Source organism: Rhinatrema bivittatum, chromosome 19, assembly GCF_901001135.1.
Source record: "Rhinatrema bivittatum chromosome 19, aRhiBiv1.1, whole genome shotgun sequence".
In the NCBI taxonomy this organism is placed as follows: domain Eukaryota; kingdom Metazoa; phylum Chordata; class Amphibia; order Gymnophiona; family Rhinatrematidae; genus Rhinatrema; species Rhinatrema bivittatum.
Window position 1 is genome coordinate 26,944,477 of NC_042633.1, and position 27,861 is coordinate 26,972,337.

Genomic DNA, 27,861 nt, shown 5'->3' on the forward strand with positions numbered 1-27,861 from the left:
TTAAAATACACTGATATAGTTTATTTACCAAATTCCAAAGTGTATTGCAGTAAAAAAAAATTTTCAGCTCAAGTCTGGTCTTGCAAACATTATTTAAAGATGAACATGTCCCGTTTGCTAGGATCCTGTCTCTGAGTTGTGATATGGTGGAAAGCCTTGTTCTTTCCAACCCTCTTTCACACTATAAAGGTATTCAGATCGCTGTTGAGAAGACAAGTCCTTCTGTGATAGTCTGCATTCTACTCCATGGGTGTCTGTTGCTGCTCCGAGCTGCAGGTGGTTCAGCAGTGCATGGCAAAACACTAGGACATGGCCCTGGAGCTGGGTCAGGAAGGCATTTTGAGTTTTGCGCTTCCTAGAAAGAACTGAAGAATCCGGTCTATGAGCCAGGCCAGGCAGAAGTCAACAAACAAGACCTTCGTAATGACAATCTTAAACTGCAAAAAGCAAACAGAAACAAAGACTCATTGATACAGGATATACATATTAAAAGCCAGCTCGGATAATCAAAAAAAAAAAATCAGTCAACAATATGGCAAAAAGCCTGCCTATTAGTCCCATTGCACAATTCTGAAATCTTTTGCTCTAGGTCTGAATTTCCTGCAATTTCTTATCCTGTTCGTGAGATCAAACCATACCATCTGATGATCACTGGTGCTCAGGTGGGCATCTACCTGGACATTTAAGACATTACCCCCATTTGTGCACACCAGGTCAAGTATCATATCCTCTCTTGTGGGTTCCATTACCATTTGTTTGAACAGAGTCCCTTGAAAGGCATCCACTATCTCTCTACTTCTTGGAGATTCCTCACAAGGGATACTCCAATCCACATCTGGCAGATTAAAATCTCCAAGCTATGCTCCTCCTTTCTTTCCCATGTTTTGGATGTCATCGACCAGACCTCTGTCCAATTCTTCTGTTTGAGTCTGAGGCCTATAAATCACAGCTATGTAAATTATTATTTTTTTTTTTTTTTAGGTCAACCCAAAACACTTCTTCCCTACCCCAGGCCCTTGCATTGATTTTGGTTTATTATTATTGATGATACATAAACAAACCTTTTCTGTTGTAAAGGAAACTGTACAACTAGGAGTCAATGTGAAACTCAAGGGAGGACAGCTCAGAACCATCATCAGGAAATTTCTTCACTGACAAGATGGTGAGTGCTTGGAATGTCCTCCCAAAAGAGGTGGCGAGGATGAGAACAGTAACCGATTTTGAAAAGACAAGGGATAAACACTGCAGATCCCTCAAGGCTTAAGGTTGGTAATGAAGAAAAGGGGTAACTTATGTTAACTTTAGGTGTAACATTTCTCTATGGGAGTAACCAGAACAGAACAGCAGCTCCTACCTTTAACAGAATGCATGGGGGTAACCTGCATGATGCAGCAGTTACTACCATAAGCCACTTGCTGGGCAGAATGGATGGACCATTTGATCTTTATCTGCAGTCATTGCTATTTAACTATATAAACCCATTGATTTGGGAGGTTTTATGAGCTAAGCAAGGATTACATTGAAGTCCTAAGGCACTGAAGGTTTACTCTCTTGGACTTTGATACTAATGGGTGGAAGGAAATTGGAGCTCCTTTCATTTGCTGGTGATACACCGCAATTGCATTTAGATGAACTTTTACTAATGAGGTGCTTAGTTCTGTGGATGAGAGGAGGAATAGGTATTGAACAAGCTCCTCAGGGCCCAGGAGAAAGGCTCTAACTGGTCAGCCCCACATCAAGTCGAGAACATTTTCTACTGGAAGCCTTTCTAATAGAAGGCTTCTTAGCCAAAATCAGCATGTCTTCCATCTTCTTAAGAACATAAGAAATTGCCATGCTGGGTCAGACCAAGGGTCCATCAAGCCCAGCATCCTGTTTCCAACAGAGGCCAAAACCAGGCCACAAGAACCTGGCAATTACCCAAACACTAAGAAGATCCCATGCTACTGATGCAATTAATAGCAGTGGCTATTCCCTAAGTAAAATTGATTAATAGCCATTAATGGACTTCTCCTCCAAGAACTTATCCAAACCTTTTTTGAACCCAGCTACACTAACTGCACTAACCACATCCTCTGGCAACAAATTCCAGAGCTTTATTGTGCGTTGAGTGAAAAAGAATTTTCTCCGATTAGTCTTAAATGTGCTACTTGCTAACTTCATGGAATGCCCCCTAGTCCTTCTATTATTTGAAAGTGAAAATAACCGAGTCACATCTACTCGTTCAAGACCTCTCATGATCTTAAAGACCTCTTGAGGAGGAGTAAGGATCTTAAAGACCTTCTTGAGGAGGAGTAAGGAGCAAACTACTGTGCGTTAGACATCCATGCAGCAAAGGCCAGTGATGGCAGAGTCTTCTGCCCTATGTGATGAGAGCTCCCCAACTAAACCAGAGGCTAAGCTGATGTGGCTACCACACTTGATATGGCCATAGTGCTATGAGAATCAATCGTGGCTTATCCTGAATGACCTTCTGGACAGTCCTGACACTGAGAAGAATTGGCAAGTACACAGAATAGACCAGTGCTCCAGTTAGCACAAAAGCATCAAGAGCTGAACTGTAGCTACTCCGAAGCATGAAGCAGAACTGCTGGACCCTTTTCGTTGTCCTCTGAGGTCATCAGGTCGATCACTGGCATTCCCTAAAGACTGAACAATTAATTTATCTGCAACCCTTTGATCCTAGGACCACTCGTGAGGTTGTAGCACTCTGCTTGGGCAGTCCATCAACAGTTTTTGGATTACAGGAAGATAGGTTGCCTGACGTTGGGTGTTGTGATGATTCAAAGGGCTTCCTTGGAGAGTATATGAGCCTGTGCCTCTGTTTGTTCACGTAGTACATGGCTACCTGGATAACAGATCAGAGAATGCTCCTAGCACATGACAGATAGTGTGGAGCCCCAATAAGATGATCTTTGGATGGCTCTCCACTATGGACCATGACCCTGGCCTACATGGACTGCGAGTGTGCAACCCACACCCCTTGGTGGAAATATTAGGAGACAGAATCCTTCAATGCGCTGGGACTTGCAGTGATCATTTTAAAGTCTATGTATATTATTTTCCAAAGAAAATCTACCTACAAAAAAAAAAAAGAAGCAGGCGCAAGGTCTTCCTGCAATTCCTTACAATCCTCATGTTTTAAATTTTGAATAACTGTATTATCTGCCAATCTGATCACCTCACTCGTTGCTTCCTTTTCCAGATCATTTAGGAATATGTTAAACAGCACTGGTCCCATAGTAAACGAGGGCACAAAGACCATAAAGGTTCATGCAGTTTGCCCAGCAAGATGTTTAGGGTTGTAACTGCCACTCTGTGCAGAAATGTTACACCAACACAGAATCTGTGGGGAAAACTAGTTCCTGAGTAGTTGCTCACTTGGTCAAATGCCTTCTAAAAATCCAGATATATGATATTGAATGGCTCACCTTTATCAATATGTTTATTTACACCTTCCAAAAGATTTCCCTTTACTCAATCCATGCCTCCTTCCCCATTAAAACATATCCATATGCCCAGTAAGTTTGTGCTTTAGAAAGTGAAGTTGCTTACCTGTAACAGGTGTTCTCTGTGGACAGCAAAGCAAAAAGTCACACAAGATGGGTGATGTCAACAGACATGTCTGTGCTCTTCTCTTCTTGCCCACAGGGTTTTCCCCCCTTCTTGATGAAGCCAACTGTCATTATGAAAAAGGGACTCATCTTCCTTCTATCTTTTTTTTTGTTGTTGTTTTAAGAGAACTGTGGCTGACGAAACAGCATAAAAACACTTGACCGTTTGGCAAAGTGTACGAAATTAGACTGAGGAAGGTTGTGCGGTGATGCCAGCACAGAACCATCTGTGCATGCCCAGAAGGGGAAAGAACGTTCTGGGCTAGAAGAGAAGCGCACAGACACGGCGAGGTCAGATGATATCACCCATCTTGTGTAGCAGTTTGTCATGCTTGTCCATGGAGAATAGCTTCTACCGTTTTGTCCAGCATCCACGTTGGGCTCACTGGTCTAAAATTGCCCAGGTCACCCCAGACCTCTTCAAAACGGGCATTAACTTTGCCACACTTGCCTTCAGGTACTATGGATGATGTTAACGATAGGGTTACAAATGACTAGAAATAGGTCTGTAATTTCAGAAGACTAGGTGAAGCTGGTCCTGGTGACTTACTACCGTTTAGTTTGTCAATTTGTTCTCTTACATCTTCTAGATTCACAATGATTTCCTTCTAGTCCTCTGAATCGCACAATCAAGGAATGCTTCCAGTGTGGGGGGGGGGGGGGGGGGGGGGGTATCTCCCCAACCTCTTCCTTAGTAAAGGCCAAATGAAAGAATTGATTTAAGTTTTAAAGCTAGGGTCTTGCACCCCGATTATCCTTGGTCATCTAGTGATCCAGCTGACTCTCTCACAGGTTTCTTGCTTCGGATGTATTTGGAAAAAGTTATTACTTCTAGTTTTTGCCTCTATGGCAAGCTTCTTTTCAAATTCTCTCTTGGCTTGCCTTAACGTTTTAAATCTAACTGGACAGTGCTTATGCCCTTTCCTTTTTTCCCTGTGTAGATCTGCTTCCCATTTTCTGAAAGATGTCCTTTTGGCTTTTCCCGCCTCTTTCCCATCACCATTTACCCATAATGGTGGTGGTTTGGTCTTCCTATAACTTTTTTTCATGCATGGAATACATTTTAACTGCATGTCTGAAAGCGCCATCCGATGCCATCACTCAGGTTGTGTGGACTGCTAGCCTGTTTGGCCTCGGGTGCCTGGGTAAATGGGTAAAAGTGCTCATTTATTTGTAAGGACCTTTATTTTCAGTTTTCATTTTATTTTTCCCTAGAATGTGTCAGTGTTTATTATAACAAACAAAATTGGGAGAAAAATCAGTGGGGAAAAAAAAAAAAAAAGAAAACGAAGGTCCTTATTTAGAGTGCTCCTCTATGCCAGAACCTGCACTCCTGTAACTTAAAGTAAGATGGAGAGTTTTGGCAGTAAACAGAATGTGAAACAGGAAGAAAATGCTTGAGTACATCTGAAGGTGATGTCTGTCTTATAACAAAGGCAGAGAATATTCCTGAGCACTATCAATTGAAAAGGCTCCTTTACCTCTAAGGGAATGTCCACAAGTCCAAACTGTTCATTGAATTCTGGAGAGGATCCAGTTAGGAGCCCAACAATGGCCAGTCCAGATAGGATGATGCTCCACAGAAGGGGCTTGTTCTCTCGCAGGCTCTCCATAAAAGGATGGCCCTGGAAAATGATGAATAGTAGCAGTGTGTGAGTTTTATTTTAAATATTTTATTCAGTGAGAAGCAGCAGATTACGTTATAAACACCCTGGAGTGATAACAGAAATCATCATTACCCCATTATAAAAAGCCATGGTTTGCCATTATCTCGAATACTTTATACAGTTCTGGCATCCTCCTCTTTACGTCAAAAAGGCATAACATTTATTTATTTATTTATATGTCTTTTATATACCGAAGTATTGGTAGAGGCCTTCACTCCGGTTTACATTTATAACAACGCATACATTGAAAAATCAGGTGAACAGTTTAAACAGAGTTAAAGTTATAATGAATATATATAATATATATATAGGTAAGTTAAAGGTCTAAATATTTCAGAATTGTTAAAAAACATAGATAACTTTATCATATTTATAATTACATCAGTAGATAGACAGGGAGAAGTAATAGCTCATGGGAGCAATACTGACGGAGGGTTAGAGATATATTATCAAGAGGAATGAAGGTTAAGATGCTCGGGAAGAGAGATGATTGGATAAGTAAGGGGTGGGGGGAAAGAGTTGAGGGGAAGAGGGAAGGGTGGGTTTGGAGGAGGAGAAAGAGAAAAGAGGAAAAAGAGGGGAAAGTGGGAAATAGGGCAAGTGGAGGAGGGGGATGTATGAGATTTTCTTAGACATTGGTTTAACCTATTCCGTCTTTGTAAACTTGGAACAAAGATGTGTGACCCATGGAACTACTTCCATACAAAGCAGAAAGTACAACACTTTGGCGTGGAAAAGAGGGAGATCCATTAGAGATGTAGAAAACCGTTAAGGATATGGATCAGTACCGGCTTTTATTACTTATGTATTGTATTTCAGAACTTTTTAGCTATAAGACACTTTGGGCAATCTTGCTAGATTGAAAGGACAGGATATTAAGTGTAAATAGAAATAGGGCACAATTATTCACTATATCACATAATACAAAACCTAGCAACAGGAGCGTAGGCAGCTGATGTTTGGCTAACAGCCTCACTAATTTTGATAGCTGCTTAGATTGCAAAGCTTGGTGGTACCATGGGCTGGATTAAGTATAGAAACTTGTTTGTTCATGTATCCAGGATGCTACAGAACCAAACAGGAACATAACAAAAAGTGAGTTTGCTTACTGTAAAGAGGGAGTCCCCTTAGCAGGATGAATTAGTCATGACATGCAGGAGGATGTCATCTGATGGTGCCAAACGGATCCATCTTTCTAGCTCAGTCAAGTTTTACTGCTGAGCATGCACAGGAGTTCCCGCGTGGGTGCTGCTTCATGATCCCCTCGGTCAACTGCAGAGCTTAGCTTCAGGTTAGGTAATCGACTCTCCAGAGAGGCGAGTGGGTCTTAAGCATAGCTAATTCATCCTACTATCTACAGAGAAGTCCAACTGTGGTAAGCAACTTGTTTTCTATGTGGACAAGCAGAGCTGAATTAACCACGACACGTGGGCCGCCTCAAGCTGAGGTGCACTTAGGGGAGCACTCAGTGAAGCAGCAATCCTGCTCCTCCATGGAGAGTGGACTACTGGGTGAACAGGCTGCGCAAAACTGCCTACTGCCTGCTGAAAATTACCCCCACCTGCTTGATGAGACTGTTTTGGGACAGGAAGGTGCGAACGGATGACCACGCTGCAGCTTTGCAGGTGTCCTCAATGAATACAACTTTTAGGTGAACAAGTGAAGCAGCCATGGTCTTACTTGATGAGCCTGGACACATAAAACTGCGCAATACAGGCTGCTAGCCAGTTGGACAACGTATATTTGGCAAGAGCCGTGCCCAGTCTGGTAAGATAGTAGGATACAGTTGAGAAGCCTCAGTTCTCCTCAGATCATAGGATAAGGCCCGGGTACAGTTCAACAAATGGAGGGTCTTCTCTCTTTTGGACTTTCTTGATTTGTATAAAACCAGTTCAATATGTTTTTAGCTGCAGTATATCAGGCTCTCAATCTAAGTGTCATTGCCAGCTCTTGTACACACCATATAAATAAAGCGTGTGTGGAACTGTAAGTGTCTGATATTACAATTTGCTCTCTAAACTTAATTCTAAAAGAGGGGACACAGCCCAACTCTTACCTTGTAATTTATGGCAAAAGTGGCCATTTGCATAGCCATAGACATAATGTACACTGTGCTGTTCACCAGGCTGGGCTCAAATTCCTTGTACAAATCCACAAATTCTTCCCTCCTGAGAATGAAGTCAAGAAAATGCTGGTCAGAAAGCTTTGGAGATCACAAATCCCTTCTTCAAATGTTCCAGTATACACCAATACAGCTAGCAGAGCTCTGAGCGGCTGGCATAGCGAGAGTAACAGGGTACGGTAGGGTCAGTGCAGTTCTAACAGGAACACAGGTGGCTATGACTTACTGTAGATAGGGGTAGGGTAACACACCCTAGGCTGGGGCAATATAACATTGAAAGGAAAGGCACCATGGATGAGAAGCCACAGTAGCCCGGGGCAGGACTCACCTTGGCTGGCTGCGAGCCTGTGCGCCATAGTACAGGTACACCAGGCTGAGAAAGTGCACGAGGAACTGCAGCAACACTGTCAGAACTGTGTACAGGTTAAAGATATTTGGCAGTGGCCGCTCTCGTGACAGCGATTTCAGGGGCTACAAGGAGAGAAAGTGTGACAGTGAGGTAAGGTGCATTACTCTAGCAGTCAGAAAAGTTACCCATCTTCACACCACAAATCTGTCGGTTCAAGAACCCCAGGACCTCTTTTCCCCCACCATATAGGAAATTTGGTTCTTACCTGCTAATTTTCGTTCCTAGACAAGTGGTTTATGCATCCCTACCAGCAGATGGAGACAGAGAACAAAACGTGGAGGCACTGCTGCATAACCTCGTGTGCCACCTGCAGTCCCTCAGTATTTCTCTGTCTCCAGCAGAGGGTAGAGGTGCAAGCCTGCATAAACCCACTTGTCTGGACTGATCTGGGGGGTATGAACAGGAACCTAGTCTATATAGTCAGCCCTCTCACACATATTCTACAGCATTCTTCCCTGCTCCAAACAGCAGGATGCAATTCTAACTGGCTTTCCAGCCATAAGTCTCCCAAGGATGGAGAAAAAGCATGGGTAAAAATGTCAGATCTCAACTCTGCACAAACCCCTCCGAAATATCACAATGAAAACAGCAGCAGCTCAGCAAGTTCTGCTTTTCTGACTCTCACTCAATCTCCTTGTATGTCTTAATGTCAGGCATTTTCACATAATTCTAGCATTTCTGAAAATCTCTTTTCTTAAGTCCACTCTTCAGTTGTCTGTGCTGTATTCAGTGTTTATGAATTTAGAAAGAGACTGCTGTATTCCTGCTTTACAGGCATCAGTGTGATGCCTGCATGGGGTTCTGAGGAAGCTTTGCTTTTCAGCTACCCCTGCCCTATTAATGCTGTATACATAGTGGGGAGACGACTGCATGGAGCTCTGATGAAGGTCCAAGCTGCATCTAGGATTTTCATGGATGAGTGAGATGCCAGCATGAGGCTCTGCTGAGCTGCCCCTTCATCTGTCTTTGCTGTATTCATATGTTAAGAGGGCAATTTTCAAAGACATTTCCATGGGTAAAAACAGTGCTTTAGCCGTGGAAATGGCCTTTTACAAAACTGTCTGCCTGAAATGCATCTAAGTTTACCCACAGTGCACAGAGGCAGTCCCGGGATAGGGTTATGAGAGGTTTGAACTTAACGTGCATGCTTCTGTATTTTCAAAAGTATGGCCATCATTTTTCCCATAAAAACTAAATGCACAGATTAGCTGGAGCGCAGATAGGGTGGGTGAGATTGTTTTTAAAGGGAAAGTCTGCTCATCTGTAATACAGGTTCCTCCACAGACAACAGGATAAATCAGCCACACAAGTCGTGACAGCATCCGATGGCACTGAGACGGAAAAGCTCTCTCAGAGCTCAGGGAAACAAAGGGGGATTTTCTAGACATGCATGCATCTTCCAGCGCAGTCGCTTGTCATGCAAGCCTCCTCAGTCTTTATAGCAAGGAAATCTTCAACTTCTTAAAGGGAGATGAAAAGGATTACAAAGAACACCTGTTACAGGTAAGCAACTTAGCTTCTCCGTGGACAAGCAGGGTATCAGCCACACAAGTGGGGATTCTCAAACTGAGCTGTGATCATCAGGGCCACTGGAGTTTTAGGTACTCTAGGTGAATATTTAACCTTGTGCCCCATCCTCAGCTTACCTAAATGGCAGATGCTCCAACACAGCACTCTCTTCTACCACTGTGCTCTTTCCTTCAGTAGTGGTGACTCCTGCACAGCAATCCCCTTTTCCTCCTAATCTCCTCCCAACATGAGTCCTCCTGCCTCCTTTTCACCCTTCCCCAGTATCTGCCCTCTTACCTCCTTCCTGCATCTGCCCCTTTTCCAGCATTCAGCCTTCTTCCTCCACCCACTACCCCAGTATCTGCCTTTTCTCTCCTCTGCCTCTCTTTTCGCGCTCTAGGTGACTGCCTCGTTCGCCTAATGGTAGAGCTGGCCCTATGGATCACTGCAATCTGTGTGTATTGAAAATATCTTCCTGCTATGCAGAAACGAAGATATTTTTGGTATGCTTCCCTTATTGGGATACAGAAGTATACCTCAGATCTAGAGAGGCAAGGAATTCCTCTTTCTGGACTGAAAGCATTACTGAGTGTAGAGTTCCCATCTGGAATTGTGGGACATTTAGACACCTGTTCACCTCTTTTAGGTCCAGAACTAGACAAAGTTCTGTCCTTCTTTGGAAGGATAAAATAAACTGAGTAGAAACCCTGTCTGTGTTTTTGAAGAAGTACAGGACATATTGCCTGGAGCTTTATCAATTTGTCGAGAGTTTCCTGTACCGCCTTTTTCTTGAGTTGCACAGGGCGACTCCATGAATATTTCTTTAATAGGACATGCTGGCTTGAAAGCACAACCATTTTCTATAATGCTTAAGACCCATGTGTCTGACATTATATGGCTCCATTCTCTGAAATAGTTTTGGAGGCTACGTCAGAGTATGCACCGCTAAGACATTCATTGCTGGCTGATAGTTGATGCAGAGGGTCTAGCAGTTTGTCTTGATTTTTTTGCTTCTCGAAAGGACTGCTTTCTCCCTCTTGCTCTAAAGCTTTGCCTGGCAGGTTGGTATCTCCTGTAATCTCTGTACTGGCTGTGTGGTCTAGCAGACCTAAAGGTCATCCTGTCCTGGTCGTCTGGAAGTTGCGGAGGCATCGATTGCCCTAGTGTCATAACCAGCTTTTCTAAATCTTCTCCGAATAACATTCTGCCTTTGAAAGGTAACTTACTAAATCTAATCTTTGACCAAGAATTCACAGCCTAAGGTCTCACCCATAAGCGTTGCCTGGTGCCTGCTGAAAAGGCCACAGCTTTAGATGAGAGCCTGATAAGATCATTTAAGCCATCTGCTAGTTATACTGCTGACGACTGTAGCCTAGCAGCCTCAGCTGTTTCAGGGAGCTGTTGAATCCATCTTAGTAGAGTTCTTGGCTGAGACTAAGACGTCAACTCTTGGAATCTGGAAGAGCCGCTCTTGAAAGTCTTGTGGGAGTGGATAAAGCTTTGAACAAATTTTAATGTGCTTCGAGCCCATATCGGGTGCTTCTCACTCTGAAACTATCATTCTTTCAATATCTGAATGCAGAGGAAAGGCGCTGGATAGTTTATGCACTCCTTTTAGTATAGGATCCCCATTCAGGCAGATTTGTCTGCCTTTATTTCCAAAAGTGACCTGCATAATTAAGGAAGTGATTTCCTCTTTATGGAAAAGACGTATTATTGAATTCTTTCATCCATCAGAGAAAACCTCTCCTTCGTCAAAGGAGTCGTTCACTTCCTTTAAAGCCCTTGACTGAGCTACAAAAGGACTTTTGTGCAATTTAGAGGCTGTGCACGAGTCCTTAGTACCTTTCTTTGAATCTATCTTTCTTGCCTTTATCACTGCAAGCACAAAGTGTTCAGGCTGGGTTGCTGTTGGTAGCTGCACTGCTCAAGCTACAAGTATTACAATGGAGATTGACTTCGGACATCACAGCCTCTTTAAAACTAGTGGAGCTGAGGCTTTTTAGCTTATCACCAACGTTGGATCAACTGCAGTCTGCTTAAACTGTCCACTTTTACAGCGCGCCTACCTTTTGGGATTTCTCAAAAGCTCAAAGACTTCCATTTTTATTATTATTTTTTTTTTAATATAGACCTGGCTGACTAAAGATACAACACTGAATTAATTTTGGAGCTCTGAGAAGATTGCTCCAGAGAAAGTGTAATTAAAGTCAAAGGCTCTTTAACTCCTCCTACCTTGAAAGGCTTCTTTCCTTGCTTTCTTTCTAAGCAGAGAGAGCTGGAGTCTGAGGAAGGAGTGAGAGGAGCCTCCCCAGTGCTCGAGGAAACCAGGAGCCCCTGGATATCGAGACACTGGCAGCGATGTGGGCGAGACACAGGCAGGGGTATCCAACCCTCAGGACGCCCCACGAAGGTGCCTAACACCTCAGGAAGCTACACAACTATAAACTAGCCTATCCTAGGAAAAAAACTTTCCCTTTTTTTTTTTTTTAACTGACTAAGTCTGCAGGAAATGCATCTCTACCACCTGCTGGAGTCAGAGAAATACTGAGGGGCTGCAGGTGGCCCTCATTATGTAGCAGTGCCCAAAGTCCTAATTGTTCTCCGACTCCACCTGCTGATGGGAATGCACAACCCCAGTGGTCTGGACTGATCTGGGTATGGTCAGGAACTGCAGATGGACACCTCTACCACCTGCTGGAGTCAGAGAAATACTGAGGGGCTGCAGGTAGCCCTCTCGCTATGTAGCAGTGCCCAAAGTTCTAATTGTTCTCCGACTCCACCTGCTGATGGGAATGCACAACCCCAGTGGTCTGGACTGATCTGGGTCTGTTTTCAGAACTGTTGTCATGCTCAAGCGTTGCCTCAGAAGCCTTTACAGGGCTCGCTTCACAAGCCTCTTGGCTGGAGCATGGCCCAAGCGAGCATTCCAGGTATAAAATGAATTTCAGAAAATTTAGTACAAATGTTTTTTTTTTTTAAATATATAAAACTTTCTGCTGCAACATCAGAAGCTCTTCTCATCAGCTGGAGGCAGAGAATACTGAGTTTACAGAGTTCTGTAGTGAGTATACGAGTCACTAGTGATATATATAAAAAAAGAGAACTCTCTGCATCCATCAGCTGGACGTGGGACGACGCCCAAGCGTTCTGGACTGGTGTGGTAGAAAGATAAGGAATCCTAATTTTTCTTTAAGATTTGTTAAAAGGAAAGAAAAATTAAAATAAGAGGGAAAACACACAAGCAGCTAAGAAAAAAAAAAAAAAAGCTAAATCTCATCTATTCGCACAAGTGGAAGACCGAGCAGACAACGCAGGAAGGTCTGAGGAGGTTTTTCTGAGCTCTGAGAGCTTTTTCATCTCAGTGCCATCATATCTTGCTTGTCCACAGAGTACAGAGAAAAGTGACCTGCAATCCTTGCATCAGTGCAGGCAGTTACAAAATTCATCTGCATGGGGTTCAGATGAATATCTGCCCTTCAGTTGCCTAGGACGTATTCAGGCTTTACATATATTGGTGTGACAAATCAGAGATGCTTCTGTTCTGGTTATTTTGGGTTAGAACTATGAAAGCAGCTGAGTAGAAAGATGCAGCCTCCTCGGGAATGAAAGAAAATAGGGAAAATACATTGAAGAAGGTAGGTTTTTCAGTCCACCCACAATAAAGCTGTGGGATTTGTTGCCAGAGGATGTGGTCAAAAATAGCACAACTGGGTTCAAAAAAAGGTTTGGACAAGTTTTGGGGGGGGGGGACAGGTCCATTAAAGCTTGATTTAGCTAGGCAGGGATGGGGCAGGAGTCCCAGAGTAACCATTGCTGGGGACAGGCTGCCGAGCTTAATGGACCATTCATTTAACTCATCATGGCACTTCTTATATTCTTAAGAATCTAAACAAGTTTTGTCTGCTTTACCAACCAACTAAATTGTACCAGGGTTTCCTACTCTAGTATCCTTACCTTGGACCTAGAAATGAAGAGAAAGCAGCCAGCCAGTAAGAGGCCTTGAAGTGTTGCCTGGAAGTCGCTGAACTTCACCCCTTCCAGGTAAAGGACACTCTGACTGTAGGCGAGGATCAGGGCATTCAGTGCAAGGATCTTAAACATCTGCAGAGTCGTCACCAGGGTGCAGCGTCCCTGCTTAATCACGTGACAGACTGGTCAGAAAGAAAGAAAGAATGAAATAAGTTAGAGGTAGATACTCCGTCTTTCGTTATGCTTCAAAGTGGGCTAATTCAGGGAATGTATTTCCCTATGCAGGGGGCTTACAATCTAAGCGGGGCATTTACTAAACATTTTTCCCATAGTCACAGAACGGGAAAAAAAACTTTAGTGAATACAGGTCTAAGACCTAGATTCATCATTTTGTTATAAATTTCGCAGACCTAATGCCCGCGATAAGGAAAAGGTGTGTGTTTAAGGAAATTTTCCTGTTACCACATTGCAGAGCTATTTTATCACAATCAGGCCGATACAGTACACCGGAGCGCACTGTTAGCCGGCATTTGGACGCGTGTTTGACGCGGTAGCTTTACCCCTTATTCAGTAAGGGGCAAAAGCGCGTCAAAAACGCGTGCCCAACCCCCCCCACGAGACGAATAGCGCCTGCAACATGCAAATGCACGTTGATGGCCCTATTAGTCATTCCCGCGTGATACAGTAAGTAAAATGTGCAGCCAAGCCGCACATTTTACTTTAAGAAATTAGCGCCTCCCCAAAGGTAGGCGTTAATTTCTGCCGGCGCTGGGGAAGTGCACAGAAAAGCAGTAAAAACTGCTTTTCTGTGCACCCTCCGACTTAATATCATGGCGATATTAAGTCGGAGGTCCCAAAAGTTAAAAAGATAAAAAATTTAAAAAAAGAAAAAAAATTTAAAATCAGCTCGCGGCTTGAAAACCGGACGCTCAATTTTGCCGGCGTCCGGTTTCCGAATCCATGGCTGTCAGCGGGCTCGAGAACAGACTCTGGCAAAATTGAGCGTCGGCTGTCAAACCCGCTGACAGCCGCCGCTCCTGTCCAAAAAGAGGCACTAGGGACGCGCTAGTGTCCCTAGCGCCTCTTTTTACCGCGGACCCTAATTTAAATATTTTGGTTTACTGATTCGCGTGCACAGGACACTGGCCTGTGCACGCGCCGGGAGAGCAGGCGCTCGCCCCCTCTCCCACGAACTTTACTGTATCGGCCTGTATGTGAGTTAAATTTATGGAGAGAGAGACTTTATAAGGCTCTCATAAGTAAACTATTTATATCACTATAAGAGGGTCAACTAGTAACTCGAGGTGAGGTTTTGGGGAGCAGTTTTATATGTACAGTGAGATGTACAAACAGCACAGTACACATCAGTGAAGATTTGATGTGATTTGGAGTGAGGAAAGATGCACAAAGATGAGATCTGTACATTGCACTCTCATCCTAGCTTGATAGCAGCTAGGCAGACCCTTCTACAATGGTATAAATAGTTGACTAATATAACAGCCTTATACAAGCCTCTCTCTCATTCCCCCTGCTCGAAACAGGATTTGCGAAGAATCCCTTTTCTGCCACAACGCATAGCTATTGCAGGCATAACGCTAGGAAAAAAAGGTGTCGTTATTTCCAGCGTTATATCCTGCAATAGTATGTACAACGCATGTGTGTGTTAGTACTTTTCATTTCCATGTACTCCGCCCAAACTCCGCCCACTTGAATACATTTTTTAAATTTGCATACTTAGCTCGTGATGCAATAAACACCACCTGCTTTATGGCCCTATCGCATTTTGATGAATGATCCTGTAAGTTTGTACCTGAGAAAATGAAGGGTGAAGTGACTTGCCCAAAGTCCCAAGGAATTAAGACAATCATCTCCTAAAATCCATCACAAGGCACCTTCCTAGTCACACTGGACAATGTCACACATCAGCTTTATGGTAACATTGTACAATAAGAGTTCAATATTCAGCATTGGTTGGGACTTAGTCGGAAAAAAATTACTGGATTTGAAAATTCTGCTGGCTAACACAGCGGCTTCCAGCTAAGTAGTTAGCCAGATAAAACTTAACTGTATAACTTGGAGCTGCTGTTCCAGGGGTGTTTTAGGGTGGAGTTTAGTTGGTTGGATAAGTTATCTGGCTAACTTTGGCTGTGCCGAAGAGCAGTCCTAAAGTTAGCCAAATAAACTTTAAGATAGAGGGATATATTCAGCACTGCGGACGTCATTGAATAGTCGGTTAACTTTGATGGCTGGATAGCAGCTGAAAACTGATCCCTAAATTTCAGCGTTTGCAGGTTGCGAGACCTTTTATGCACGGGTTCGCCACCCATTGCTCAGGACACACCTAGCCAATCATGTGGTGAACATTTTCAGAGGGGTAGCAAAACTGACAGAGGCCTTATAGACTAACCTATTTATTGCAACATGAGCTTTCGAGGACCAGAGTCCACTTTGTTAGATGCATGAAGCATATATAGTACAGGAGGTGGGTAAATATACAGGAAGATGTGTTGGAGGAGGACCGGATGTGGAAACAGTGTTCAATAGGATTATAGCTTATCCTATTGACAACATCCCCCACAAAGATGGACTACAAGCCATCAGGAATATCATCCCAGATGCCACCTCAGCTGACATGGCCAACAGACTCACTATATTATTACACACAACTACTTCAGATTTGAAGAGGATTTGGGTCTGCAAGTCAACGGCACTGCCATGAGCACCCACATGACTCCACAATATGCCAACATTTTCATAGCTAATGTAGAACAACGCTTCCTCAGCTCCTACACCCAGCCATCACTCTTCTACCCAAGATACTTTGATGACATCTTCATCATCTGTACCCACAAAGCCCTTAAGGAATTCCACCAGGAATTTAACAAATTGCACGCTACCATCAACATGAACAATCTACAGAAGAAGTCCACTTTTTGGATACCACTATCCAATTACGTGAGGTACACAAGAAGCACATTATACCAGAAACCCACAGACCGCTATACACACTTACATGCCTCCACCAGGTCCAGTTTATACAGCCAAGCCCTATTGTACAATCTCATCTGTTCTGATCCCTGAGAGAGAGACTCCCATCTGAAGAAATTACAATAGACATTTTGGGGATTATAGTACCCACCCAATGAGGTAAGAAAACAGATCAACAGAGCCAAACAAATACCCAGGAACACACTGATACCGGTTCATCCCAAAAATGAAATTAACAGTTCAACACTGGTTGTCACCTATATCTCCCACTTGAAAAGCACTGAAACATCATCAAGGATCTACAATCCATCCTGGACAATGATACAACCTTCTCAGAGGCCTTGGGTGGCAATCCTATCCTGGCTTACCGCCAGCCCCCAACTTCAGATACTCACCAGCAACCACAAAATGTGCAAGGACACCAACTCAGGAACCAGCCCTACCAGAAATCCAAAATGTCAACTCTGTACCCATATTAACCCAGGCAAGACCATCCCAGGACCCAACATCATCATCTACAACATCCAAGGCTCATTCGCCTGTTCTTCTTCCAGTCTAATATATGCCATTACCATCTGCTGTCTAAAAAGGACAAACAGGTTAAGCTCTAACGAATGTAAATCTGACATTAGTAATGGCAACATCCAGAAACCAGTAGGAGAACATTTCAAGCATCCAGGACATTCTCTGTCTGACTTCAGGTTGCCACACTCCTACAAAGGAACTTCAAAGGAGCATCCCAGTGAGAAACTGCTGAATTGGATCTCATCAAAAAAACATAACACTATCGCTCTAGGTATAAACCGAGACAATGGCTTCATGGCCCACTAGAAGAGTCTAAGGACTTAACTATTCTCAGATCATCCTCTCTTTTCTCACTCACCTCAATTGTCATTAGGCTGAACTGTAATCTATTAACATTCCCTTTCCACACTCTGCCTTGCCTTATTCAGCGTCCTCTTTTCGTTCTGTATCCCCTCCCCCCCCCCCCCCAACACTCATGTATATTTATTTATTTAAATAATTTATTTATTTATTTAAATAATTTATATACCGGAGGTTCCTGTATAATATACATATCACCCCGGTTCACAAAGAACAGTAACTATCGCTACAAATAGCGGTTTACATAGAACAGAATAAAAGAAGTTTTACATTGAACAAAAACTAAGTAAACAAGTTTTTTACATTGAAGTCATCATGTGTAAATTTCTGATTAACAAAGGAAGAAAAAATAGATTTGAATAACTCGTTATGGGCTTGAAAAGACTTTTCTTTGTGTTCTTGGCTCTAGGGGAAAGCTTGTTTGAAAAGCCAAGTCTTAAGTTAAGGAGGAGCAGGGGTGATATGATTCAAACTTTCAGATACTTGAAAAACTTTAACGATCCAAAGACAATGACAAACCTTTTCCAACAGAAAAAAATCAGCAGAACCAGAGGTCACGAGCTGAGGCTCCAAGGAGGAAGACTAAGAACCAATGTCAGGAAGAATTTCTTCACGGAGAGAGTGGTGGATGCCTGGAATGCCCTTCCGGAGGAAGTGGTGAAGTCCAAAACTGTGAAGCACTTCAAAGGGGCATGGGATAAATATTGTGGATCCATCAGGTCCAGAGGACGCATATAAAGAGCAGGTAGTAAAATACTGCACGGAGCGGCAGTAGCCACAGAGGCATTCACGGAGCGGGATGCCAGTGGCCAGTGGTAGGTGTCCACCTTCATGGAGCGGAAGGATGTAGGGCTGTCATCTCCCAATTAAATAAAAAACAAAAACAAAAAACAAAACAGGGATGGGATCCATCAGGTCTAGAGGACACATATAAAGAGCAGGTAGTAAAATACTGCACGGAGCGGCAGTAGCCACAGAGGCATTCACGGAGCGGGATGCCAGTGGCCAGTGGTAGGTGTCCATATAAAGAGCAGGTAGTAAAATACTGCACAGAGCGGCAGTAGCCACAGAGGCATTCACGGAGCGGGATGCCAGTGGCCAGTGGTAGGTGTCCACCTTCACGGAGCGGAAGGATGGAGGGCTGTCATCTCCCAATTAAATAAATAATAAAAAAACCCAGGGATGGGATCCATCAGTTCTAGAGGACGCATATAAAGAGCAGGTAGTAAAACACTGCATGGAGCGGCAGTAGCCACAGAGGCATTAACGGAGCGGGATGCCAGTGGCCGGTGGTAGGTGTCCACCTTCACAGAGTAGAAGGATGAAGGGCATCCATCTCCCAATTAAAAAAAGAAAAGAAAAAAAGAAAAAAAAACAGGGATGGGTTCATGGGCTTATAGGTATTACCAATTATTAGGCTTTTCAATATTTGATGATAGTTAATGTGACTTTCAAGGCATTCTTCACTTTCGGTGCATGTCCGGCATGACTCCTTGCTTCAATGACAGGGGAAAAGAAAAACTGATACTTCACACATTTCCAGCATTGCCCTCTGCTTCATGGCAGAGAGCTATGCTGCCGCTTACCCAACTAATCAAACTTAATATTTCACTTGGAAGCAGCTCCAGCACTGCTCTCTACATTAATGGTGGGGGTGAAAAGGGAATTAGAACATAAGGTTACTAAGAGCCAAGAGAAACAGTTAAGTATGAGAACAAATGTGTGAAGCTTGCTGGGCAGACTGGATGGACCGGTTGGTCTTCTTCTGCCGTCATTTCTATGTTTCTATGTTTCTATGTATGTTAAGTTTCCCTTTAAAAGTAGAGTGGCATGGTTCCAAACGAAGGTCTGGAGGGAGCGAGTTCCAAAGTGAAGGGCCCGCTGTGGATAATGCACGTTTCCTCAGAACGGATTTCGCAGGTTGTGTGATAAGTCTGTTCTGATAGGCGCTTCTGGTTGGTTTCACAGATGTGTGTAATTGAATTTGGAATGTTAGGTTGAGAGGTGCGATGTTGTGTAAGGCCTTATGTATCATCATTAAAGACTTGAACTGGATCCTGTATTTAATCGGAAGCCAGTGGAGATGGTTGAGAATTGGGGTGATATGATCTCTCTTTTTGGCATTTGATAGAATTCTTGCAGAGGCGTTCAGGACCATCTGAAGTGGTTTGATGGTGCATGCTGGAAGGCCTAGGAGGAGAGAGTTACAGTAATCCAGCTTTGGGAGTATGATGGCTTGTAAAACCATGCGGAAGTCTCTGTATAGGAGGAGAGGTTTGAGTTTCTTTAATGTTTGAAGTTTAAAGAAACATTCTTTTGTTGTGTTGTTGACGAATTTGTTGAGACTGAGTCTGTTGTCTATGATGACTCCCAGGTCTCTAACTTGTTGCGTGGTGGAGAGCCCTGCGGTGACCGGATGTTGATTAGTGTTAGAATGTGAGGAAGGGGTATAGTTTTCCGGAGTTATAATGAGGATTTCAGTTTTGTTTTTGTTTAGAACCAAGTTGAGGCTAGTGAGTAGATTGTTGATAGCTGACAGACATTTATTCCAAAATGATATGGCTTTGTGTATGGAATCTTCTATAGGGATGAGGATTTGAATATCATCCGCGTATAGGTAATGTCTTAGCTTAAGGTTAGTGAGAAGTTGACAAAGAGGGAGTAGATAAATATTGAAAGAGTCGGGGAGAGGGATGATCCTTGTGGTACCCCCCCTTTTGGATTCGATGGTGTGGGACTCTTTGTTATTTATCTTGACCTTGTATGTTCTGTTCTCCAAGAACGATTTGAACCAGTTAAAGGCTACTCCTGCAATGCCGATGACTATTAGGCGTTGCAGGAGGCATGAGTGGTTAACGGTATCAAATGCTGATGAAAGATCAAGGAGAGCGAGGAGGCAAGGTTGGCCCTTTTCTAGGTTGAAAATGATAGTGTCTGATAATGATGCTAATAATGATTCGGTATTCAAAGACTTACGAAAGCCAAATTGGTTTGAGGTGAGGATGTTGTTTTCGTCAAGATATTCTGTAAGTTGTTTGTTTACAACTTTCTCCATAACTCTGGCAATCAACGGGAGGTTTGCTATGGGTCTAAAGTTTGCTGGGTCTGAGGTGGATAAGTTGGGTTTTTTGAGGAGCGGTTTGAGCATGGCTAACTTGAGTTGGTTCGGGACATGTCCTTGAGTGAAGGAGCAGTTAATAATGTCTGCTAAAGGTTTGGCTCTGGTGTTGTAGATCAGACTCAGTTTGTTGGATGGAATATGGTCTGATGGATGGGAGGATGGTTTTATCTTCTTGATAATATTCTCTATTTCTAGAGTGGATGTGAGCTCAAAAGTGTTGAGCACTGTTAGTGAAGTGTTAGGTTGTTTGACATTTGGGTGCGATGATTGTTGATCTGTTGGGAGTGGTGGTTGAGCGGTTGAATGAGGTGTTTGTTGAGTGGGTGATTGCGAAGATTGGGAGGTGAGGTTGATTACGTGCATCTGAAAGTGGCCATTGGTCCTTGAAAGCTCATTCCTCAATACATTGGTTAGTCTTTAAGGTGTCACCCAATTCTGTCATTCTAGCTAGTCGGGTTTTCAGGATACCTACAATGAATATGCATGAGACAGATTTGCATACAATGTAAGCAGTGCAAATTTGTCTCGCACATATTCATTGTGGATATCTTGAAACCTGACTGGCTAAGTGTGTCCCAAGGACAAGGTTGAGCACCACCATTTTAAGTATCAACAAATAAAGCCAGTCTAGCCTGGTAGCTCCAGACGGTCTTTATTACAGTAATTTCGACTGCACATCCTCCTCTAGATATAAAATCTTTCTTGCACCTTACAGTCATCTAAAAGGAGGGACCTGCGTGTTCTCGAAAGCTGATGTACATCATCATCATTTATTTTTATTGGTCCTTTAAAAAGGTGTCACAACGACAGTTTCAACCAATGCAAACGCTAGAAGTCCACTACAACGTCATGCAAACAGAGTATCTTTGTAGGGGCAGCATCCCTGGCCATGGGTACTTACTGCACTGAATGGAGGACAGTTTTGATGTGAAGGGAGCAGCAATACTAGCATCGCCTAGTTTAACGACTGGCATCTGGTCCTCTTCCAGATCCTTCAAAACTTGGTTGATTCTTTCCTAGTAAAACAGTTTCCATTGAAGAAAAGCTCTAGTTAATGAATTTGCATGCGATGAACCAGTTGGAGACAGTGTTCCTGTTCAGACATTTCCTCCTACAAAGGACTGGGTCACTTTTTTTGTTTCCTGCAGCTACCTGACAGTACCAGCACCTTTTGGTCCCCCCTCTGCATCAGCCCCTGGGAAATGACAGGCGGCGGCGAGGGGGAGGGGCTGGATAAGGAGGCAGCGCAGTTCTATTCTGTTCCAGTCTGCTCTGTGCAGGGCACTGGCCAATAAACTTGGGGCACCAGGGACAATGCAGAACAGCACCCAAACCCAACAACTGTCCAGCCTATTAAGCATTCTGTACACTGCAACTTTAATTACTATTATTAGCATTATTATATATCTTTTTTTCTCCTTTTCACCACTTTATACATTACTTTGGCAACACATGAACATATGTTGTCATGACAGAGTTTCCTGAATTTAAATCTGAGAAAAGTGCCAGTGGTGCCAATCTGTCTTTTCTTTTTTTTTTAATGTCCTTCTCCCATGCCATGACAGGGTAAAAAGTGTAGGGTAGGTAAAAGTGCTGCTCTTATGCCTGATACTTGCGGGAGGGAGAATGGGAAGGGGGAGGGGGAGATCATGCTGCGACTTAATCCTGCTGCTAGTTGCACGGAGCTGAGCTGCCTGCAAAGGATCTGAAACGGGATTAGCCATCAAATGTCATTTCTTGACCTGCATAGGTGCTTAAGCTTGTTAATGCTGCATATTGCAATAAACTTTACATGCCCGTACCCTACCTTCTGTAAAGAATACTATGTTACCTAAGGAAACCATGGCTTTACATCTCGGCCACTGCTGTGCTCTATGAAGAGGAAAATCTTCTATTTTGTCTGATATAAGGTCCTTCGGGATTGGTGAAGCCCTGATTGTTCTCTCTATGCCTAGTGATGTCCCCAAGACTGGTTTCCTGTGATACCTGGTGAAACCACGACAATGATAGCCAACCATAGGCAGGTAAGGCATGGACGGAAAAAGCAGGACCACGGAGTATCCAGCATTCTGCTTAAATCAGAACGATACCGCAGAGGGGAGGAAGGAGCCCAATCAGCACTGCGTAGCCCTAACCAGCAGAGCAAAGGATCCAGACTGAGGCGGAAAAATCTGCCGTGAGAGCAAAAAGGATACCAAGGCTGCATAGCCAACGCAGAGAGACAGATGCATAGTGGAAGACTTGAGAGATGGTGACATCTGCAAGGTTACTGATGCTAGACTAGGAGTGCAAACTAACTATACCTGGATTCGCCAGCAGGAATGAGTAACTAACAGGATGAGGAAAGGGCTGTGAATGAGGTAATTAGCCACCCAAGCTAAGGGGTCAATGTGGTGAGTTGGGGTACCTGGAGAAGAACTGCTGTGCCTGTGCGTCACTGGTTAGCTGAAGCAAGAACTTGGGGGAAGACCAAGCAAACCCGTCTAATGGAAACGCGTTCAGTGACATGGAGAAAACGGCTGGGGAGAGCTATTGCTGCTATGGGCCATCACAGAATACTCAAGACCAGACGTGCTGTGTGCATCGGCTCTGCAGCAGCACAATGCAAAATGGGACAAGATCAGATGCACATAGAGACAGAGGAATCTTGTTCCAAGAAAGAGTTAAAGGAAAGCTTACCAGCCCACTCCGTTCTGTGGCAAGAAACGGCTCGCCAGAGCTACTGCTGCTGGGGCCATAATGCAGTCATTCCAGACAGGTAGCGAGCTGTCGGCAACATGCCTGAGAAGGCAGAGAGCGCATCGCTGGCCTCGTCCGCAAGCACAAAAACGGAAATGGGTTAAGCTTGGGGGAGCAAGAGAGGGAGGAATCTTCTCAACCAAGAAAGAGCTAGAGCTAACTTAGCAGCTTACGCCTGAAGTGCAAGCCAGAACAGACTGTGCACCTGAGGGGGGTCAATGACTAAATGCAATAAATCGCTCTCTCACCACATTACCATGCATAGGGCACCCGAAATCCACGCTAATGGATGCCATAACTGATCTGCTGGTGACATGGAAGAAAATTCAACCTACGAATGCTGTCGGATGTGGAAAGCTGCTAACAATGCATCATTAGCTGAGAGGACAATGGGAACAGCAGCTTTTACTCATGAAAAGAGACACATGGCAGAGCAGTATGCACTTCCAACAGTGGCGGCTGTGCAAAAACAATATGCCCAGGGGCTTCAGACGACATGCAAGGGGTTAGGGGGACCCTCCACAAGCCACTAACCCTACTCAACCCCAGAACTGCTGAGACCTATGGCACCGATGCCCAAATACAACGAGTGACTTGCTGAACTAAACAGACGGAGGATATACAGATCTCATCCCGTGTAAGCAGCCTGACGTGCTTTGGCTCTCCTTAAGGCCATGGGCTGGGCACTGACGGCTGCACTTTTCCCTCCCCCCCCCCCAAGGACAGTCCTGCATCCGAGTACCGGTACCCTTCCTTCTCGAAAATACCACTGGAGTTAACAAATGACTTTGTGGCAACAGAGGAGGAAAAGGAGAATGAGCAGAACTGGAGGGAGCCACAGGGACTTTTACCACAACTCTCAACCTTCCCTCAAGAGGAAGGGGCCATTTTTTCCTCAATGTAATGCTGATTTCTGCCAGCAATTTTCACATGTAAGCAAATGTACAGAGCCAAAAACCGTAGCACATGCAGAGCAAAGGTGTCGTCTGGTGGCCGACTTTCCTTCCTCAGACAGGTTAAGTGCCAGTTTCTTGTTTTTCCCTTCTTTTCTTATGCACATAGGGAAGCCTGAATCCTTCAGAAATCAACAGCTGAGTGCAGGCAGGGAGGCCCAGATGTAATACCTGCAATATCTTATAAAGAGGAAGCTTATGAGAAGAAGGCAGGAGACCTGAGGACATTTTTGGCTAGGACCAGGATGTGAGTTTCGGGCTGGGCCTTCACTTGCTCCATATGGTCTCTGTCATTTGCTCTCTCTTTCTACCCTAGCTCTCCAAGCTGTCTTGTGTCTGTTCTCTCTGCTCCCCATGGATATCTGTGCCCTGTGCTGTCAGTTACCCTAACCATGTTATATACCGGTATGTCTCCTGCCAGAGATGGGCTGAACAACTCTAAGCCCCTTCCTATACACGCAGGAGTTTTAGAAGTCTGTCATTCCTCTTCCTCCTAATTTCCAGGGGACTCATTAGATTGCTCTCTCAGAAATTCCATCTACAGGAATCTGCCTAGATTAAGACTGACTTTCTGCTCCATCGCCAGTCAGTCCTGCAGAAGCCGCTTCCGATTAACAGCAGGGCACGAGGGGGGGGATGGGGGGGTCAGGAACACACCCGCTGCACGGCCAGCTGCTCCTCTCGCTGAGACATGAGGCGCTGCTTTGCGGCCCGAGAGCTCGGCTTCACGGTGCTGCTTCCCAGTGCAGGCCCTGCTGTCCTCCCATCGTTCTGCACTTCCCGCGGTTTCCTTTTCCTCTCTGGAAGCCTCTCGGGAGCGTTGGCCAGCAGTGCCACCCCTGAAAGACCAAAACGTGAACTGCGGGGAGAAAGATTGGAGAACACAAACTTGCTCCATGCACAGCAAACCATTGCACATAATTACACAATGGGCAGATTATCTGTATCTCTTAACCAATATTCAACTATGACCTACCTGTGCAGGCAATGTATTAACGGGCAGCTCAGATGTGGATACACCTCCTACTGCATCTGACCTTAGCCGAGCTACCTTTAAACACAGCAGTTCCACACCTGGGTCTCTACTGTCACGTCAGTTCTCGAAAGGCAGGGACACACAATACGCTCTCATTCACACTCCCTCTGCCCTGGGTAAACATCGCCCCACACCGTACGCCAGCATCAAGCCTAGACATTGTTTTACCGTATGTGGCAATCACACAGAGGCTGGTATTTAAAAAAAAAAAAAAAAGGCTGACTTGAGCCGAATAAGTTATCTCAAATATTCAGCGGCACAAATGCCCCGCTGAATATCCTCGATTAAAGCTGCTGGCTCCCTCTTCAATATTTCCAGTTATTCAGCTTTGTGTGGCCGGATAACTTTAGACTTAGCCTGTTAAGTGGCGACGAGCAGTTAAAAAAAAAAATGAATTCATTTTACTGTCTGGATAAGGGACTCATTGAAAGACAGATCATTTGGACAAGCATTGATAAAGAACATTTCTAAATAATCGAAACAAGCTTCCCACAATGCCCAAAATGAGTTACCAAGAAGCTACTGAAACTCAAACCTAGTTCAAAGCAACCTTCAGCTGGAGAGTGGCCCTGTTCCCTCCCTCACTTCCCCCAACCCTAATCAAAGTTTGAAGGCTCTGTTGCCAGTTCCGATAAACTTATGCCCAAGGAGCTCTCCTGTGCTGCCGAAGCCTTCCCCTGCTACCTTTTAAATGCCAGCCTTCAGCTGGGATTGCAGCACCCCTGCCACCACAATCCTGACCAGCTTTTCCCGTCTTGCTATGTCAGCAACACCGCAAGCGCCTGCCAGAACTGCGGTAGCAACGTACCGCAAGCCTAGCAAAAGATTGCTACTCCAAAAGGTGGCGGGAAGTTAGGGCTGAGGTAGTGGGGTGGGCTGGGAGGCACGGGACAGCTCATCGGGGACAAGTGGGAAAGCCGGCACCTACCCTTCAAAATTGGTATTCAGTGGTTTGAGGGGTTTAGGTGACATTTCTGCCTTGCGACTCCCCCAACCCAAGTCCAGGCTCCGGCCCAAACACACACAAGTAAAAATTATGCAACAACAACAAGAAATAGAAAACATCAATAACAGTAAAACCATACTAGTAAAAGGAATAGTTCAAAATAGCAGACAAGTAGAATACCTCCAATAATTAAAAACAACAACAATGCTGTAACTCTAAAAACAATTCAACAGGGCACTCATCACATATTAACAGCCAGTGATTAAACCTAACAAAACTACCTGGGACCTTCTGATTTCCAGATAACCTGAGATTGTCATGGACTAGCTGATAGGGTGAGGAACACAAATGTTCTCCATTCAGCACACTCTCCTTTATCTTCAGATATGCTGAAATGCAACATGCTCTGCACGGGAGAGGAAGGGGAACAGAGGCACAATGGCAAGCAAATACCATACCCGAGTCTCATTCTTGCCTTTTCTCTTTGGCTCGGTGTTAAAAAAAACCAAAAAAACCCAAAAACTACCATTAAGCTACTAATTATTCCTGGCCTAGGTCTCACCTTACAGGAAAGGCTCAGGACCCGCTCTTTCCTACCATTCACTGCTGCCTGTTGGGTTCTCGTCTCGCGTGACCGGTCAGAATGGGGATTCGAAACCAAACAAACATGGATATTTTCTACTCACCCACATCGGCATGTTTCAACGCTCCAACGTCATTTGTCCCATCTCCACACATAAGGGTGATAAAGCCCATACTCTTGAGACTTGTGATCACAAATTCCTACAATCACAAGGTATACGTTTTACTTGCCAACATCAAGGTTGCACATGGTCATTTTTCGTTAGATTTCATATTGTAAGAAACCATTCCCAGAAGCCCCTGCCCCAACCTATTATATAGGGATGGGCAACAACTATTTTAAAATCAATCAGTCCTGAAGAGAGACATCACTGGTACAGCACTTTCCCTCTCTTACCTCCCGCAGCCAATGTACATGCAAGAATACATCTTTGGCTATCTCATTATTGTATACCCGTGTCTCTCTCCCCCCCCCCTGCAGGCTCTCTAATTACAAGGAAGGAAGTGAAAATCCCTTTCCAGTACTCAATCGCATCAGATCATTTTCACTACATAACCCATGGATGGCCTTCACACAAACTCCGACCCTGATCGGTGCATGCAGGAACGTTACCATGCCTTTGGACAGAATGATTCAGTCACCACACAAGTGCTTCCATGCATCTCTGGTCCTCTTCTTTAAATTCAGAGGCCAATTTAAGAGCGACTTCCTGTGCCAGAATAATACAAGCCGCCACCGGGCCCCCCCCCCCCCTCTTCGGCAGCAGCTGAGATGGGATCCGTTGCGGCCACTCTGCTGTGGGATGGGTAGTGGTGATGGTGCCCAAAGCATCCCCCGCCAGCCTGCACACCCCAAAATTCAGCCCCAGCTTTCTATGCACTGCACACGGAACTGGTCTGATAACTCCCAGTCACTTCAGGAATCAACAGAACACCAAAAAGCCTGCAGCCTATCAGAAAACAGGAAAGCAAATCCATCCACCCTAAGCAATTACCTTTTGCTTTGGAGCCACTCTGGCAAATACTTGAATGTGAGGGATGAGCTCCAGCAGGAGGTCCCTGTTTACAGCCTGCAGGTATGTGATGCCTTCTCCTGTGACACACAGATGGTGACTTTGGATGAACTTTTTCAGGGACTCGGGCACAACAGGTAGGGTGATGCTGTTATCAATGGAATACCACAGCCACTCCGAGCCTGAAACAAATACAAAATTTACCATTGCTTGAATTAGCATCCCTGTTACTCCTGCACAACAGAACAGGGACTCTGAAGAAGGGCTGGGTTCTTGTGACACCAAGATACTATGCACGCCAGCAT

General features: G+C 44.5%; 1 protein-coding gene across 1 annotated transcript in view; it reads right to left on the bottom strand.

Moving 5' to 3' along the window:
* The window catches only part of ATP13A1 (ATPase 13A1), a 90,596-nt gene continuing 62,735 nt past the window's right edge, over window positions 1-27,861 (bottom strand). The window contains exons 18-26 of the mRNA XM_029584908.1: window positions 27,539-27,738; window positions 26,648-26,744; window positions 24,637-24,818; window positions 21,189-21,303; window positions 13,279-13,475; window positions 7,732-7,874; window positions 7,338-7,449; window positions 5,096-5,239; window positions 1-437 (exon numbers count right to left, since the gene is read on the bottom strand). Coding sequence (XP_029440768.1) covers window positions 327-437; window positions 5,096-5,239; window positions 7,338-7,449; window positions 7,732-7,874; window positions 13,279-13,475; window positions 21,189-21,303; window positions 24,637-24,818; window positions 26,648-26,744; window positions 27,539-27,738 — 1,301 coding nt within the window. The 3' untranslated portion in view covers window positions 1-326. The remainder of the gene's footprint in view (window positions 438-5,095; window positions 5,240-7,337; window positions 7,450-7,731; window positions 7,875-13,278; window positions 13,476-21,188; window positions 21,304-24,636; window positions 24,819-26,647; window positions 26,745-27,538; window positions 27,739-27,861) is intronic.